The sequence below is a fragment of the Poecile atricapillus genome, chromosome 24 (assembly GCF_030490865.1).
Source record: "Poecile atricapillus isolate bPoeAtr1 chromosome 24, bPoeAtr1.hap1, whole genome shotgun sequence".
Classification (NCBI taxonomy): domain Eukaryota; kingdom Metazoa; phylum Chordata; class Aves; order Passeriformes; family Paridae; genus Poecile; species Poecile atricapillus.
In genome coordinates this window covers 4,177,757-4,196,188 of record NC_081272.1, presented here as the reverse complement: position 1 = coordinate 4,196,188, position 18,432 = coordinate 4,177,757, and the positions used below count along the sequence as shown (strand labels likewise).

The 18,432-nt window shown below is 41.9% G+C and overlaps 1 protein-coding gene across 2 annotated transcripts; it reads right to left on the bottom strand.

The window, feature by feature from the left end:
• Positions 1-2,372: 2,372 nt before the first annotated feature.
• On the bottom strand, positions 2,373-16,949 carry CLSPN (claspin). Of its 2 annotated transcripts, none has more exons than XM_058856672.1 (25): positions 16,022-16,949; positions 15,159-15,288; positions 14,204-14,661; positions 13,721-13,882; positions 13,033-13,122; positions 12,743-12,815; positions 12,380-12,488; positions 11,286-11,839; positions 10,623-10,814; positions 10,016-10,200; positions 9,446-9,648; positions 9,218-9,282; positions 8,610-8,815; positions 7,869-8,029; positions 7,558-7,784; positions 7,250-7,364; positions 6,483-6,564; positions 6,082-6,176; positions 5,364-5,528; positions 5,149-5,270; positions 4,762-4,889; positions 4,371-4,476; positions 4,214-4,296; positions 3,863-4,024; positions 2,373-3,665 (listed from the first exon to the last, which is right to left on the bottom strand). In XM_058856672.1, exons 1-25 carry the CDS (start codon positions 16,058-16,060, stop codon positions 3,552-3,554), a joined length of 4,026 nt encoding a protein of 1,341 aa, XP_058712655.1. In that variant the 5' UTR covers positions 16,061-16,949; the 3' UTR covers positions 2,373-3,551. The 2 variants fall into 2 exon arrangements, with proteins under 2 accessions (XP_058712655.1, XP_058712656.1); XM_058856673.1 differs by having other exon boundaries at positions 7,250-7,361.
• Positions 16,950-18,432: the final 1,483 nt, after the last annotated feature.

Genomic DNA, 18,432 nt, shown 5'->3' with positions numbered 1-18,432 from the left:
CTCCAACATAATTTTTCACACGTTAGAAATACAGATGATTTTAGCCTGGGTCCATCTGGTTTCCCAAATAACCTGTCTATTTGATAAATAACATAAATTAAATTAGACAAGACAAACAAATAGTTTTTTTTTCTTTCCCCTTTTCAGTCTCTTGGCAAAAAAGGGAAAGAAAACATAATTCAGTGAGCGCCTTGAGCCCTGAGGAGCTGTGCGGTGGCAGGAGCTGGGATTATAAACGTGTCTGCAATGTCAACTTTTACCACACACCTAGGGCTGCTCCTCCCTCTGCTTTTAAGTCCTTTTTAAAAAAAATCTCCATTATCATTTGGGTTCCCAAAAGCTGATTCTCTCTGCAAACTCAGCAGATAATGTTGTGTATTAACAGCACTGCTCTTATCAAGACTCCTGTGGTGCAGTCAAGGATCAGGAACTCAAGGCCCATAGGCTTTTTATTCCTGCTTTTTATTCCTTTTTTTTCTGTGTTTGGGAAAGGGAAACTGAGGCACAGACAGGTGATATTATTCGAGCAACCCAACTCAGATGAAAATCTCAAGCTGCGTACTCCGCTTCTCTCACCAAAGTCAAACCCAAACATCACTGATTAGAACTCTCAGCTGTAGCTCCCTGGAATTATCCCAGGGCAGCTAGGGGAGAAAAAAGGGATGGAAGTAGAAGAAGTGGAATCAGCTCTTCCTTCAGCCCAGAACAGCCCTGCAGACTCCATTTCACAGAATCACTGAGGTTGGAAAAGATCTCCAGGATCACCAAGTCCAACCTTTAAGCCACATCTGCTCAGGCTGAGCTGCAGCAGTGCCTGGATACAGGAGCCTCATCCCTACCCCTCACCACCCTGAGCCTCTCCCTCATTCCCAGCCCATTCTTGGCAATTCCAGCAGCAACAGGGAGGATTTTTCTCCCCGTTAGCACAGCCGCCTCATGTCCATGCCAGGAGGGGGGAGCTGAATCAATACCTGAAAATGATAAGGCAACACTGAGTTAATGTGCCAGACAGGAGCAGGGGGCAGCCCTGGAAAAGCTGGAGCCAGGAGATGGATGGGAGCAGGACAGGGCAAGGGAGGGAGCACAGGTGAGGGTCAGGCCCAAGCCCCCAACTCTGGGGATGGTTTGGCACAATGAGAGCAGCAGCATCTCAGCACATGGTGCAACTCTCCCATTGATATTCCAGCTCCCACAGAACCTGTCCCTCGCCTCTTCCCACTGCTCCCACTCCCTGGCATGGAATATGCTCCCAGGCAAGAATTTTTAGGGTGCAATGCAGAGCTTCCAGCAGCAACTCACAAACCCTGAACTACTGTGAAGTTGTTGTGGGGTAAATGCAGCCAGAAACCTTCCCATTCCATGTATTCCAATTTATAAGCTTTTCAGGCTCAGCGGTATTTTTCTACCCTTGGCTCTGGAACAAGAAAAATGTATTTTAAAGGTAAAATTCTACGGGGAAAGCAAAATAAAAGCCATAATTATGGCTAGTAGCATGTGCTGAGGAGAAGCCAGGAAACCACCAGGATTCAGCCAACCCTCTAAAGGTGCTCTTCAAGCTACCACTTTCTAATGAAAAAATATAGCAATTATAAGTCTCCATAAATTTAATCCCTTGCACCGCCTGAGCATGGAAAACTGCAAGAATTTCCCCTGGAATCAAGACACAGTTTAAGCTTTCATGATTTTGCCTTGCGCCCGTGCCAAAGCAAGCACATTCTCTTGCTGCACTCTAGTGGCAGAGTGGGAGCAAATTTCAGGGAAAATGCCCAAGTTTGGAGCTTGAATGTTTTACCCAACAAATCTGTGCTGAGTTAGTAGAACTTTCATATCAGTGAAACACTGATAAAGAATGAAGTGGGTGTTCAGAAATCTTTAAGTTACATGGTCCTTCAAGAAAAGTCTGATCATGAAGGAAGAAGGTCATGCCTCTTCCCTAAACCTCCCATCCCAAATTCAGGTACACTAATCATTGGAATTGCTGCAGTGAACTGAAATAGACACTTCTTAAGACAAGGATAAAGAAAGTTTTGTCTAGGAACTAAAAAATCCAAAACCATTGAAGCAGGAAAAAAACATTTTCTTCAGGCCAAGAATTTTATGCAAACCCAAGTGGAAGACTTGAGGAGTTGAAAATCCACACTCCAATAAACACAAGGGGTTGTTTTTGTTGTATTCCAATATTATTGCAGCTGTTCCTAGTGAAGGGCTGAGTTGTGGCTACAAAAAAAAAAAAAGGCAGCAATTAAAAAATAGAGATAAATAAAAAACATTGGGGGGAAAAAACCCCAAGACATGTATACAACTGAGTGAAATCCTATAAATTAATTCTAACTGACAAACCACCACACTCCAAAATTAAAAACATGTTTTATTGTAAAGTTGCACTTCAATTAGTACCATAATTCTTTATAACATACTGTACAATAAAATATTTTACACACAGCACACAGGGTGTGTGCTCAAGATGTTACAAAATTTACAGCTCAGACACTTCTCTGACAGCATCAGCACCTCAAATATATGGCATCCAGTCCCAGAGTTGTTTAGTCTTAGAGCAGGACCCTGTGCTACCATTATCTGCTCTCCAACACATTCAACATGTGATCAGAAATATTAGGAATGCTGGACACTCTGACTCAAGTTTCTCTTACACTTTAGAACAGCTGTGAATGACAGTTCCTTATAAATTCCCTCATTCTAGAGCAGCCTTTTCCTTACTGGCTGCTCAGCAATGGATGGTTTCTCTTAGATGAGTGCAGTTTCCATGAAAACAACAGAATGGATGGTTAAAGATAGCCTTAAGTTGGGCAAATCAAAGCAACCCCAGCAACTTCTCCCACCAATGCAAATAAAACCCCCTAAACCCCCTTTTCCTCTCCCACACATTACTCACATTCTTCCCTCTCCACACACACATCCAGCTGCAAATTTAAGGACATCAACAGTACTAAAAACTTGGAAAGAAACCCTTCTCATATTGCCTCAGAAGAGGCTGGGACCTTTTCCACAAAGTAAACATTTCAAGGATAAATTAGAGCTTTTAAAAGGCGGAACTTAATAAATGCTCAACATTAAAGAAAATATGACACTCAAGGGAGCCACAGCTAAAACTCTGTGCTGCAAGAGTAAATGAGTGTCTCCTGCCATGGCAAACACTGCTTCATTCTCTCCCAGAGCTGTAGAAATTCCTCCCTTATTGTGCTTTCAGCTACCTGAGGTATATCTCCTTGTCACACTAATGGCATTTCCAGGTGGAAGTGATACCTCTGCAGCAGCTGTGAAGACAGCCCACAGCAGTGGAAGTTTCTTTAATGCTTGGGAAAGACCAAATCAGCATTTCATTCCAAACCAGGAATGGATTTTGTGCTCCCATTTGCCACAGAGGACTGAGAAAACACAAAGCACAAAACCACAGCCTGGAAATTACTGGAACTTGTGAATGAGGTGGCACCCATTTGTTGCCCTGCCTGGTGATTTCTGGCAGATTGGCAAAATAAACTGCAGCTGGCAAAGAGGAGACACAAACTGCAGTTGGCCCCAAACAGGAATATTCAGCTCTCCAAGTACTGGAAAATGCTTCGGCTTTGACTGGTTTCCTCTGAGCTTTCTATCCTGGGTCGCTTTGCTGCTGATGTTATTGCTGCAGAAGGGCCTCTCTTCTTCACCTAAGGGCAGTCAAATACATTAGAATACATAACATGTCCAAAAAAAAGTTTGAATTCTGAGTTATGAGAGAAATACTTGGCACAAGAGCACATAGGGATATTTAAGACACCAGTGCTCTTAACTGCTTGGCAGATTTCAGTGCCTGTATATTCAAATAATCTTCACAACTGGCAGCACCTGCTACCCAAATCTTTACCTGAGGTTTTGATTTCTCCTTTGCCTCTTCATTCTTCTCTGGTGAAAGTGTATGAAAGACAAAATTCCTGGAATTTCGAGGGGCATTTGGATTACGATCTGACATTGCTGCGAGCTTCTGAAGGACAGCTTTAGGTCTGTTCAAGAGTGACCCATTTTTTACCTGAAAGGCAAAGAGAAGCTGCATTAAACCACTCTCAGGATACAAGGCAGGTTGCTTAGTAAGTTACTCTTTAGAGAAAATCTACTCTGTACTTACATGTTACAACACCACAAACCAGGAGTACCCAGAATTCAGGGACAGCTGACTTGGCTGTGTTGGGAAATGCCACTTTTCAGGCCTGGTACCCACCTGGATGTCACTGGCAGGTCTGAAGGCTTCAAACGGGTTCCTGGGTAACAGAGTTGTGTCTTGTGTCACCACTGCTGGGCTGGCTGGCAGAGACATAGGGGAAAGATCAGTTTGCGAACACTTTCTTCTTTTTTTGTAACTCTAATAAAAATCTCACCTTTCTTCTGCAGGGACTTAGCAGTCACTTTTTTTGCCAGCTTCATGAATTCGCTGTTTCCACCAATTTCTTCCTCCTCCTCCTCCTGCTCTTTACTTTTTTCCTTCTGTAGTGGAGAGAAGACAATTGAAAAATTGTGTATTACAAACGGACATTTCATTCAGTATTTTAAGTAATTATTTTCCTTATGTAAATTAATTTTTAGTTACTTTCTATGTAAGAGGTTATTGCAATATTTTAGACACTTCATCATCCTTGTTCTGTTAATGAACAGCATCACGTTCAGCTAAGAAATCTGACTTAATACTGAAGCTTAACTTGAGGAATAAACAATTTCACATCCAGCAATAATACAGAGACTGAGAAAGCCTTTCTAGCAGCTCATCAGTACCTGCTCACGAAGCCACTGCTCTCGCTCAAATCGCTCCTTTCTCCACTTCACTTCTGTCTCATCAAACTCTTCATTCTCCTCCTCATTATCTGAATCTCCCTGAAACAAGTCCATCTGTGAAGCAAAATCTAGGCAACAAAATAAGATAGTCAGCTATCAGTTTTGAAAATGGAGGCTACTAAAAAACAACAAAAAAGACCCCAAACCAATCAAACAAACCACAAGGGAAAAAAACCCCAACCAAACAAAAACCCAGAATCATCCTCCCCCAATTTACTCCTGAATTACTTTATTGAGGACCACTAAGTGCTAGTTCACACACACACACACACACAAACTCTGTTTTCAATCTTTCTCCCCCTCTATTAACTCCGTATCATAGGTCACCTATGTTTTTCCATCTGAACCTCCTGGTCCTGCCCGGGCCATCACTGTGCAGGTCCCCATCCAGCAGATACCTCTCCTGGTACAGGCGGAGCTGGCGCTTGTCATCATCCAACATCGCCTTCCTGCCAGCACAGGAGACAGGGACAGGTTAGTCCAGGTTCTGTCCCAAAGCCAGGGCCTCACTCAACCAAAGATCTACTGATAATGGCACTAACATGTAGAATTTCTGTATTTGGTTCTCTAATTCTGCTTCATTTGGGAGCTCCTCATCGATAATCTCTTCTTCATACTCATTCAGGTCTTCGCCATCATACTCATCCTCACTTCCCACATCACTCCCTGACAGCTCTGCCTCCTCTTCCATGAAATCTTGCAGTTTCCTATGAAAAAAAAGTTGAAAGAGTTCAGTTTGGGAGCACAACAGTCATCACACAAATCTTCTGAAAGCAAGATTTATCTTTTGACATAAAATGAACACATTTCCTAAGGACATATTGTAATTTCTCATGTAATTTTTGGAAAGACCAAGCCTTGAGTTCTTGCACATTTACACACATGTACCACCCCAAATCGTTGTCATCCACCAGATTCCAAAGATGATGGTAATAACTGTCAACGCTGTGTTTTATTTGCTAGAACAAACAAGATCTTAAGACACAAGGAATGACAATACTCTTGCATCCTTTTTTTGGTCCAAAAAAAATGTTGCACTGCTTTTATTGTGGCTTTTTGATTTCCATCTGTAATGAAAATTATAACGAAAATTATCTATAACCCACAAGCAACAGAGTTAAATTCATGCAACATGATAGCACCAAAGTAAAAAACCAGACCATGTAAACACCTACTGGAGAGGGAATAATTCCAAACTAAATTTCTGGTGCTATTAATAGTCTATTCTCTCTAGTAATTAAGATTTTAAAAAATAATTACAGTTTTTTCTTTGAGCCTGGTCTATGTCTTAGCAGTTCTCCTTCTTCATCACTCATTTCTGCTTCTTCAGCAGCACTATCTTCACCTTTTTCATCCTGTCAAAGAGAAAGTTTTCAGAAATAAGGAATTTCTGAGAATGGATTGCCCTATAATGAAAGATTTGTCTGTTCTTCAATTAACAAGACACTAAAACATCAGGCATATTTCAGAGGATTTGCATTTTTCTGTATCATTATATTAAAGAGATCTTTTAAATGATCCAAAATTTGCTCTGAAAAATGTTTCAGTAGCTTATTATGGAAGTTGTGGTACTTTGCATTGATGAATACATTAAAAACCTAGGAAGATAAATGGAATTATCCATTTTATCCAGCAGCTGCCTGGCTCTCATCAGTTCACACCTCTTCACTTGCAAAGGCCTCATCATCTGTTAAAAGCTGAAAACCACCAAGTTCTTCTTGTTCCTCTTCTTCTTCCTCTTCCCTAGGGAAAACATAAATGGGAGAAAGGCATTTTCATTTTACCTCCAGGAAATTATGGCAAAATTTCAACACCCACCTCAGCTGCTATCAGGCAATTCCCTGTGAGTGCTCAGAGCTACAATCTGCCAGCAGCATTTAGCTATAAATGCTCCAAATCCCCATTAGAGTTGATGTTTTAAGACTTCAAGTCTTCATTTGCAGAAACCATGGGACAAGTACTAATTTTCAATTTTTTTCTCAAATTCCCCTTGAATCCCCTTAACATTCCCAGTTATTAAGCCTCACTATCTTTTTGTCAGGCAGCCATACACTTTCCACTTTAATCTATAAAAAACTCCAAGTATCCAACTTTACATTTGGTTACAGCAGTTTGGCAACAGCCCACAAGAGACTCCAAAAGTCCCACTTTTAAACATCTTTTCTCAGTTTAATTAAAGCTCTTCACTGTTTCTTTCACTATCAGTGAAAGACAAAGAATTTCCCTTCACAATTGCTGTGAGAAACAGCTTATGCTGCCAATTAGAGTGTAATTGCTGAGCAATTTGCAATATTCCCCCCCTTCACCTCCAAAACAAAGCACACTTTCACTGACAGCAAATTAATGTTAAACAAGAAAACACTTCTAAGAATGAAACCAGACAGTTACCAGAATTAACTTCTATAAATTTCAGGAGAGCAATGCTAACCTGTCTGTGGGAAAGGAGCCTGAACAGAGCTCCAGAGCCTCTGCCATTGGATCTTCTATGTCACTGTCTTTTTCTGCCTTAGAAGACACTGAAGAAGCCCATGGTGGAGAACCTGCTACAGAAAGCAGTAGGATGGCAACTTATTTGTGCTCTTAAAGAGTCAGAGAACACACTAGAAATAAAACTGCATATGCTGCCAATAAGACAAAATTCCATATGTGGCACCAGTGCCCAGACCTGAAGTTACCTCAGAGAAAAATTTCTAAATCAAGTAACCAGCAAAGCTGAACAGAGAATTCAGGACATACTCTGAGACGTGAATTTTCCTGAACAAAGATTGAGTAGTTCCTCCATGCTCTGCTTTTTGGTGTTGCTGGTGTTTGGCACATGCTCAGCTTGGTTGCTGAACTGTCCAGAACACAGGTCCAGTAACTCATCCATGTTGGCATCCATGGCATTCTCATCCATGCTAGCCAGTGGCAGCTGAGGCTTTGAGGACTGGTATTTATTCCTGTGCTGCCCAACGTTCAAGAACCTGAAAGAAAGGCTGTAATTAGAAAAATCTTGCTGGTCTGCACATCCTGTGCACAAACCACCATCCTTTACACCCATCACTCACCCATCCGCATCAAGCAGCTGGCTTTGAGTGTCATCTTCCACAGAAAATTGAAACCTTGACTCCCCAGCCCCTGGAAATAAACTCTTGGGCTCAGGAGAGGCATTATACAGGTCCTGGGAATCTTCTATGGGAAGAGAAGGCTCAGAGGTCTTTCCTGAGCTCTAGTCAAGGGAACACAAAAATATATGTTATTTAGCAACCCTAAATTTAAATGCAAAGGGCATTGGAACAAACTTCCCAGAGAAGCCGTTGCTGCCCCATCCCTGAAAGTGTTCCTGGCCAGGCTGGACAGGGCTTGGAGCACTCTGGGACAGTGGAAGGTGTCCCTGCCCATATCAGGGGATGGGATGAGAAGAGCTTTGAGATTCCTTTTAACCCAAACCATGCAGTAGTCAAATTATGTCCATGCTGCCTCAATACACACATGAGTTCAATATCAGATGTTGTGCAGCTCATGTAAGCATTCATAAAAACCATATTTATGATGCACATATTTTATATATAAAAGCCAGATTATAGCATCTTTTCTGTGGTGCTATAGAATATAATTTTTATAATGTCATTTTCATCCATTCCAATGTGTACACAAACCCAAGGGGCAGTTTATTCTTCTGAAATCTTACTGATACAAAGGCATTTGTTTGATTTTATTCTATTAACAGATCTGACCATCAGGATAAAATATACTTATTTACTTTCCACTGTGTTAGTATAAGACATGACCAGGACTGAGAATCTCACCTTGGAAGCAGAGCTGATAAAACTTGTTTTGAAGAAACCTGGGGAGGGTGACCTCAACCCCCCTGCTGCAGGTAAGAAGCTCCCTCCTCTAGAGGCCTGTTTGTTACAGGGCTGGTAGGATGGGATCATGGAGCCAATGAACTCAAAGCTGCTGTTGTGGCTGCTCTCCTTTGCCAGTGTAGGTAGAGAAAATGAATCATCATCCTCTGGATATGAAAAAAAACCAGTGCTTAATTTTTTTTTTTGTGTGTGTAATCCAGTAAAACTTGATATAAATTTTTGCAACACCTTGCTGAAAGTCCATTTTGTGGTCATGGTTGATTTCCTTCCTCTTACAAGAGGCATATTACACTTTTTTACTTCTCTTATTGATTTCTGACATTTCATATTTCTTCCAGTATTATTCTGAACATTTTTTCCCTCTAGTTTTTTCAAGCCCACCCATTTTTTCATCAATCTAAACTTGGAAAAATCATACTGTATAACTATATACAGATGACAAAGTAACAGAAATACTAATCTTTAATAGAAATTTTTACATGTATTAAGTAAAAAAAAAAAAAAAGCAAAAAAAAAAGCAATTCTCTAGAATAATAATTCTACTTTACCTAACTTGGTAGGTCGTTTGTCTGCAGTTTCTTCCATTTCCAGTTTTTCATCAGGAAGAGAATATCTGCAATTCATAAAAGGTATTTGCTAATAAATTTAGAATGAGCTGCAAAAAAACCAAGGTAACACAAAAATATTTATAAAAAGCACTTTAAATTAAAAAATCTACACATGGTGATCAAATTTAAAATTTTTCAGTCACCATTTTTAAGGCTTGGATTACTTACCCCATTTTTGAGGAGCTGTCCTTAAAAAGAATCAATGTAGACTCTGTTGAAGGATGTTTTAGAACAGAATCACCATGTTCAGATTTCTCCAGCTTTTCTCCATCAATTGATTCTTTGTCGGTTTCTTTATCACCATCTTTGATGTGTTTCTCTTCTGTATCTTCATTATCTTCCTCTGCTTCATCAAGCAGAAATTCTGAATTCTACGAAACATCCCCAAACACCGCACAGATATAATGCTTATTATCATGGCAAACCCTACTCCAGATGAGGCATGCGACCTTTTTGGCCCAGCCAGAAATGAGCCAAGGATTTATAAAGAGGAAGTGGCATCAAAATCTTTTAAACATTTCTATTTGGTTTTAATAGTGTTAAGACATATAAAGAAAATACTCATGAATTCAAGGTTAGACATTCCAAACACTGAACAGGGCAGCTACAGCAATTTTTTAGCTTTTAGGAAGAATTCTTAGCAATTTCCCCAATTAGTAGTGTACAAAAGTCCCATTCCACTGGGGAGAAGCAGCAGAACAGAGAAGCTGATGAGGTGGAAAAATCTTGCATACAGACCTCATGATTGCCTTCTTCTTCTTCCTCCTCAGACTCATCTGTCATCTCTTCCTCCTCTTCCTCATCTTCCTCCAGCATTTCCTCATTGTCCAGCTTAAATAGTGCTTGTCGCTTCTGGCGCTCCTCGGTCCTGCGGAGCTTCATGGCCTCCTGGAGCTTGGCCTTCAGGGCCCGGAGCTTTTCACCTGCACAGGAAAAGATTCAGGGAAGGGTTTGGGTTGGAAAAGAGCTTGAAGTTTACCCAGTTCCATCACCCAGTTCCACCACCATCCACTAGACCAGGTTGCTCCAAGCTCCATGCAACCTGGGCTCGGACACTTCCAGAGATGGGGACAGCATCTCATGGAAGCATGAAAAATCTAAGGAACTAATCACAAAGATCTGACTGAGGCTGTCCTACACAGGCCACTGCTATTTAAGTGGTCTACCAAGAATTTTTTCATTAAAACAAGGCTATCCATTAGGGGGAACATACACAGTAACCTTACAGATGAAGATCCCTTCACCTGTATTTTGTAGGGCAGCATTGGGGAACAGAGCACGAGATAGGAAAATAAAGACAAGTGTTTTCCAACTCAATCCTCATCTCCTCTTCTCCCCCACCAACCTGGCTTTGTGTGGACTGTTTCCTCCAGGCTGTCTCCAGCCAAAACTGCTGGCACTACATCTGCTCTCAGCTCCTCTTTCCCATCAGATGTCGTTTCCTTACGGATAATGTTCATGGTTATGGCCCGTTCCGCTTTGGATTTCGATGTCTGGAGAGTGTGCTTCAAGAAACGTGCTTTCAGGGCTTCTAGTTCTTTAAATACATATTAATTAAATCAATGTAAAAGTATTGATTGTTAAAAGTTGCATTAAGAGTATGTCTTGAGCTTTTTTTGCTCCCAAAGTTTAGTTTAAAGCTAAGTTTAAAAAAGACTAAGTTTAAAATCTAGTTTAAAAGCTAAATCTTGAATACTAAAATATTTGCAAAACCATTTTATTTGACTAATAATAAACCAACACAGCATATATTTGCTGTAGCTTGTATTTAATTGGCTTTAGGCAATATTAAGTTATCTTGCCATTGACTACCATTTGTCCACAAGATCTCAATTCAATTCCAGACCAGCCTCCCAGCCATCAGGCAATTCTAAATTTCTGTTAAAATGTCTCAAAAAGAATCCACACTAGTAAGTGGACGTGCCTGACTGTTCTATCACCTAAATATTTCTGAATTTTCCAGCCAAGCTCAGATCAACACTGCTTTGGACTACAACACAAGTAATACCTTTATTTGAATCAGCTTCATCAAGGTTTATGAAAGATTCATTGTCAGAGCAGATTCTTGGCTGGATGGACAGATCTATTCCCAGTTCACGAAGTTTATCCAGCTTGGATTTCCTCACTTTTTCAGGCTGTGCCACCAGTCCAGGCTCCCCTTGTTGACTGTTTGTTTCACCTTGTACATCTGGTGCTGCTTCCTCTCTTTTCATGAGAGCATCTCCAGATGCTGAAGGAATTTCACTCTCCTTTTGCTCATCACAGTCAGTGCTCAGGCAGTTGGAGAGCTGCTGTTCCCCTGTGTTTTCACCAGTTACAGTCCCTGTAACTGCATGAGAATCCTCCCTGTCCTGCCTGGGCTGCTCAGCACAGTCCTCTGGCAATTTCCTCCCTTCAGCAGCAAGAGGTTCAGTCACAGAAGCATCAACATCTCTGCCCAGGCTCATTTCTGGTTCAGTAGCTGCTGATTGATCACCTTCCATTGGCCCATCTTTGCATTTGTTGCTCAAGTTCCCAATGGCTGCAGATTCCTCATTTAGGGGCAGCTGGTATTTAGAGGACCTAACAAAGGCAGAAAGAAATGTACCAACCATGGTTACTGTGAAAGGGAAATAAGGCTGAGGACAAACTGAGAGGAAAAAAACAGTTTCTAATTATTGTCATTAATGTGTAGGAAGAGGTGAAGGACAGAAATCTGGAAAGCTTCATTGTGAGAACTTAAAGAAGTGTAAAACCTTTGTACTGGTTACAGCATCACAGTATGAAATGCCTTCATTTTGTGACTAATGTAGCTTCAGTATTTTACTACACATTACTCAGAGAAGAAACAGCCCAAGTAATATATTGGTGTTCAGCCTAAATCCCATTAAAGTAACTCTGCAACAGCAAGTTCCTTCATATGAGTTACTCCTGCCCCTGATCACTTCAATAGTATGACTCTGTCAGGAAATCAGCATTGCCTAATGCTAGCAATGACATTCTCCTAATTTCCTACTTTTACGGATTTAAAGGAGCCCAAGAAAATCTGGTTAACCTTAAAATAAAAGCTAGAGATGCCTAAAGTTTATGAAAAAATTGGATGAGGAAGGTTTAAATCCTTACTTCAGCAGGGCCATGGCATTTCCTTGACATGCTGGTCGAGGTCTGTACTTGAAGAAGTCATGAACAGTTTTGGCCTCAGGCACGTGATATGGGAGAGACACAGATGATTCTGCCAGAGAAAGATGGTGAGAGAAGATATAAAACATCATCTGAGCCCTTTATTTGATAACAAGTATCTTTATCTTCATTAGTTACAAAAATACCTTTAACAGGTCCTTCAATAAAAATGGTCTTGCACCCTTCAACCCTCAGTAAGACATGTTAGATCAAAGAAGGCTCTAACCTTCTGAGTAAATTTTTAATTTCTCCTCAGAATCTCTGAACAGTTTATACACCTTTACATATAAAGAATTTAAGTTTTACCTCTAAGAAGTCGTTGTGTTTCGCTGTGTAGTTGTTTAATGGCTTCTTTACTTAACCTTGCTGCTTTCCGCTCCTTAAGGGGAGAAAAGAAAGGCTTCTGAAGCCAGGAAACAAAACATGGGGCTCTTTCTCTACTTCTTAAATAGCTTATTTTCCCTTTCAAACAGAAAAGAGTCAGAATAAAACATCCAGTTAAAAAAAAAACAAACTAAAACCACACTGTGCATACAAAAACATGTTAGTCGTGACACGCAACAATACAGAGCTTTAAAAAAATATGAAGATTTCACCTTCCTTTTTGGCTCCTTTAATACAGACTCCTCATTCTCCTCATCAAATACATGTTTGTAGCCTTCACCATCAGGAAAATGTTCTTTGTTCTATGGGGCATAAAAAGAAATTAAACTATTTCTGTCCATATACTGGCACTATCAAGGACAAAAACATCACAAATAACTGTACAGAACGACCACTGGTCAGCAAAGCCAGCAAGTGTACTCATAAATCAGCACAAACCCCACACAAGGGCAGAATCCAGACCTCCTACTCCAGCATTATCTTTTTAATTTGCCAGGGGAATATTCTTCCATCTTTAAAAACAAAAACCAGAAGGCTCTCCTCTCTTCTGCCACAGCAGTACAACTTCACCATGGTCAAAGAGTTTTAGAACCTGCTCAGGTACAAATTCCTACTAAATCCAATAATCATGGAATGATTTGGGTTACAAAAGACCTTAAAGATCATCCCATTCCACCCTCTGCCAAGGGCAGGGACACCTTCCACTATCCTGGGTTGCTCCAAGCCCCATCCAACCTGGCCTTGGACACTTTCAGGGATGTGGCAGCCACAGCTTCTCTGGGCAACCTGTGCGGGGGCCTCCTCACCCTCAAAGGGAACAATTTCTTGCCAGTATCTTATCTAAACTTATTCTCTCTCACTTTGAGAGTACATTAATTTTGTATCATAGTCAACTGTTACCTTGTATTGTTTTATTTTGTTTTTCACAGCTGCTCGTATGGATTCTAGGGACTCTTCATCCTCAGGGGGCTGATCATTCTCCTCTTCCAAGCCATTATCAAAGAGTTCCTTGTCATCCAGAAGACATCCACTATCATTGAAGGGAAACCTCTCACCATCCACCTGTTTCCAGGAGAATAAATTATTTGTGTGATTCCTTTCAGAAGGTCCCTTTGGTTCTTTGACATTAAATTAAAAAGGCATTCAGTCATCAGGCATTACGTTTTGTACTACCTTAAACTGCAAATTAAATGCAATTTAATTGAAATGAATCTGCAGACTTTGCAGTTTAGACTTGTATGGTGTAACATAAATCCCTGTGGATCCCAAACCTGCTGCAGGAATGTGGACACAACACTGAAGCTTTGGAACAGAATAACCACAAGCAATAATAAATTGAACTTAGTTGAGAAATTATCTGAGGTTTTCTGCCAAAATACCCACCTCGGCCACAGGCTTCTTTTTTTTTCTCAGTTGTTTAATGGACTCTATTATTTTCTCCTTCTTCCTTCTTCTCAATTTTGCTACAGTTTCTTTTGCTGGCTCCTCTTCAACATTTTGTTTATGTTTATGTCTTCTGTACTTTTTCCCATATTTTAGGGGTCTCTCCTCTTCCAGCTCACCCTCGAGCAAGCCAGATGTCCTGCCTGTTTCAAGGTTTTCAATCTGCAACTGGTCACCAGTGTCACTGTCATCACTGTCCAGTACAGCTGGGTGGACCCGATGGGATTTCTTACTCTTTTCAGCAGCAACACTCTCCTTTTCCTCCCCATTTTCCTTGTCTCCACCCAAATCATCTTCCTGCACAGATGAGCCTCCATCCTCCCCCTCTTCACACTCACTGTCCTGAAGCACCTTCTGGAATTTTGCTTTTTTATGCACAAAAATTTCTTCTTCTGAATCTGGCAAAACACACAGACATAAAAAAGGAAAGTGCCACAAGTTAATTAACAAACAACCAAATCTACGTCCATTAAATTTGACATATATCACCATCTACAGCAAATAAGCTTGAACTCAACTTTTCAAAATCCCTAGAGAACAGTATTTAATTAATCCAAATTGATGTTAAAGGTTTTTAAACTTAAAAAAAAAAAAGGCAAAGCTGAAATCCCTTCACTGGTAGTGTCTTGCCTTGAAGTAGTAATAAAAATCACACTACATAGATGAAACAAAACAAGAAAGAAAGTGAACAACTAATTTAGACACATCCCACTCAGTCTTTTTCTTTCTGTAACTCAAAAAACACTCTTCAGAGGTTTAAAGATGCTTGCCCATGTTCTGAGCAACAACAAGAGTTTGGATTCCAACAGGTCAAACAGTGACAACCTCCTAAAAGGTATTTATGAAACAAAAAATGCAGTGTTGAAGAAAAACAATTAATGGAAATGTTACAGACTTCTGTCCTCAAAGGATGCTGTGCCTTTGCCAGGGGGACCTGGGGAGGCCGTCTCACAGCTGCCCTGGCCGCTGTCAGAGTCGCTGTCCAGGGGTTTCTGCAAGTCTGGGTTCAAATCCGCCAGTGGAAGCTACAAAGCAAAACACAGTTTTTCTTAATGTGGAAAATATTGTTTATGTAGTCCTGACTGTTTGCATCCAAATTAATTCCAAAACCTTGGCTAAGCCCTCACACACAATTAAATCCACATGCAGTCTCTTTATAGCCTAACTATCAATGTTGATATTTACATATTTAGTAATATTATTACTATTGATATTTACCATATTTATCAAGACAAATGGCTATTCACATATAAGGTAATAAATGTGCGAGTTTGCACAGCAAAAACACAGAATTGACATTGACTGATATGACTGTACTCAGACTGAACGACTTTTACTCGTTATTTTATTACTCATTTATTCTTATTCAGACCCGTCACCGCGCGCCTAGCAGCCCTCCCGGCATGCACCGCGCCCGCGGACACCGGCTGAGCGTAGCCTTCCCAGCGTGCCCTGCGGCCGGCAGGGAGGGCGCGGGGCATGCTGGGAGCTGTAGTTTGCCAGGATGGGCGAGGCCGGTGACGGCGCGGGACCGCCCGCGATCAAGGGCGGCGGGTAGGGGCGGCTGGTGGCTACTGCCACCGGCACTGCTACCGGAAAGGGCACCCTACCGGAACGGTTACTGGAACCACCACCTCCCTCTCGGGCCTTTCACCTCGCCGCAGCCTGAGGAACCGGAAGGCCGCAGGCAGCCACCAGCTGCCTCCGCCGTCAGCAGCCGGCCGACCATGCCGAAGGGAGAGGAACAGCAGGACTCACCTCAACGGGACCCTCCGTTGTTACTGGTACCGCCGCCATGGCCCACCCGTGCTCCCGCCGTCCGGGGACCGCTTCGAGCCTTCGCGCGCTGCCGTGGCCCCGCCCCGGCCCGGGACCATCCAATGGCTACCCAGAACAGCCCCATGAGCCCCGCCCCTTCCCGCCTTGTTGGGCGGGCTTCTTTGAGGCCCCGCCCCCTTCGCATGGACCAATCATGGCTGTGGCCCGTGTACACTATTGCGCCGCCTGGAGGTGGGGGCGCTCCTCGCGCCCGGCTTGAGGCGGGACCGTGAGGGGCCCTGAGGGACCGTGAGGGACCATGAGGAACCGTGAAGGGACATGAGGGACCGTGACGGGCCGAGACGGGACGAAAAGGGATGTGAGGGGCCGAGGGGGGCCGAGAGGGACGTGAGGACTGAGATAGAACGAAAGGGGACATAGGGGGATGTGGGGGACTGAGAGGAATCGTGAGGGCACGAGAGGTGACTTGAGGGACCAAGAGCGTTTGTGAGGGACCGGGAGGGGACGTGAGAAAAAGTGAGGGGCTGGGAGGGACCGTGAAGGTCCCCGGGATTTTCAGCTCTGTCAGTTATCGACATTGTGGGGACGGGGCTGTGCTGCAAAATATTTCACATTGTTTTATGGGTTAAACAGAGCCTATGTTTCATTTTGATCTTCGGGTTATGGTACATGTCGTATCTCCGGGTGACCGTGTGGGTAAGAGCACACGAGTCGAGCTCATAGATATTAGATACACACAGCTATTACTGTCAGCAGTGTCCTATTTACAGAATAAAATACATGCATTTTCCATTGGCTGCTGTACAGACATACTCTGAGCCAACCCACTCATGTTAGGTGAATGAAGGCTCAAACCTTTTGGGTAAATTCTTTCACTTTCTTTCAATTTCTCTCTTGAATTTCTGAATATTCCCTCTACATATAGAGAATTTAAGTTTTACCTCTCGTAAGTCATCAAGTCTCATTATGTAGGTTTAATGACTTCTTTACTAACCTTGCTGCTTAATGCTCCTCAAGGGAAGAAAAGAAAGGCTTCTGAAGTCAGAAAAATTTACTGAAATCACATAAGTCAATGAAGAACTACTCAACAGATGCGAATAACTTCATACTTCACAGATTTCACAGAATATTCTAAGTTGGAAGGGGCCCACAAGGATCATCAAGCTGGAAGGTGAATGTCCCGTACAGAGATATTCTATTACAGAGTCAATCCAAGTGTGAAAATATTCTACCTTATCCATTTTTGCTACTTTGAGTTCTGTAGTTATTTTGTGAGTAGCTGGAGGGAGAGCCCTGAGCTGGGGTGAGTGTCAAAGACCCTGTTCTCATCTACAATTGGGAACATACTGTTACAGTAATACATTTCCTTCCATGTCAACCAGTGGGAGTCTGCTATCACTGAAGGCAAGCCTATAAAAAAAAAAAAAAGAAAAAAAAAGTGTTTTGGGTTGTTTGGTCAGTTTTGGGGGTGTTTGCTACCAGCTATAGTTTTGTCAGGGACAGGGAGCAGACAGATTGATCTACCATGGCAGTTCACATAGAGCCAACAAGCCTGAGAACAGAGGAAATGAGAAAAGCAAATGTCCATGAAAACCACCACAATTACCACAGTTCTGCTTTACTCTAGCTGCTGCAGGAGCTACAGTAATTAATTGAATACTTAGTGTTTAGTAACGGGGGGGACAGATGCTGGCTCTGCACAAGCACCTCTTCAGGGCTGTGCTCTCATTGCTGCATCAGGATGAGAGTCAGAGTCAGCTGACAAGAAAAAGGTGGCAGAAAGATTGGCCTTATTATGTAATTTCTGATCCTGGGTTGTTACTCATACCTGGCACACAGAGGCAGCCATGGAACAGGGAAAATGTTTGCCACTAAGAATATTCTAAATGTAGCACAGATTTTTAGCACTGGATCAAGCCCCATATTAAGATATTGATGTTATAAAAGCTGATTTAGGAATCTGTGTTTTGCTAAACAACTGCTTCCTCAACTTGTAGCAGATGATGTGTTTAGAAGGAAATCCTCAGAACCAATCCTGTCATAACTCTGATCTGTCATTCCCAGATCCAGTCTTTCCTTGGAAATGTGGCTCTTTTCAATATAAGAGTGGGTTAACAGAGAAGTAGGTTTCTGACTGCTGTAGCAGTTGGGATGTGTCAATATGTCTGTAATATTTATCAAGTTAATCTAATTTATAATGCAGTGAGTAAAGGCTTTAGTTATCACACTCAACATCTTACAGGACTGAGCCTTTGTGTGTTGCAGATTTCTTGAGTCAGAGATTGTATCTTTGGTGTTTTGTTCTTTTTAAAGTACTATTTTTGTAGACCTACATACGTGTTTTTTATACATAGATATGCTGAATAATAGCATGGAAATGTTGCCAGACG

Coding starts and splice junctions, on each gene's coding strand:
- CLSPN (XM_058856672.1), bottom strand. CDS start 16,060: ATGGCGGCGGTACCAGTAACAACGGAGGGTCCCGTTGAG. Junction 5,271..5,363: donor CAAATACAGAAATTCTACAT/GTTAGTGCCATT, acceptor CTGTGCTGGCAG/GAAGGCGATGTTGGATGATG. Junction 4,477..4,761: donor AGCAGTGGCTTCGTGAGCAG/GTACTGATGAGC, acceptor TCTCCACTACAG/AAGGAAAAAAGTAAAGAGCA.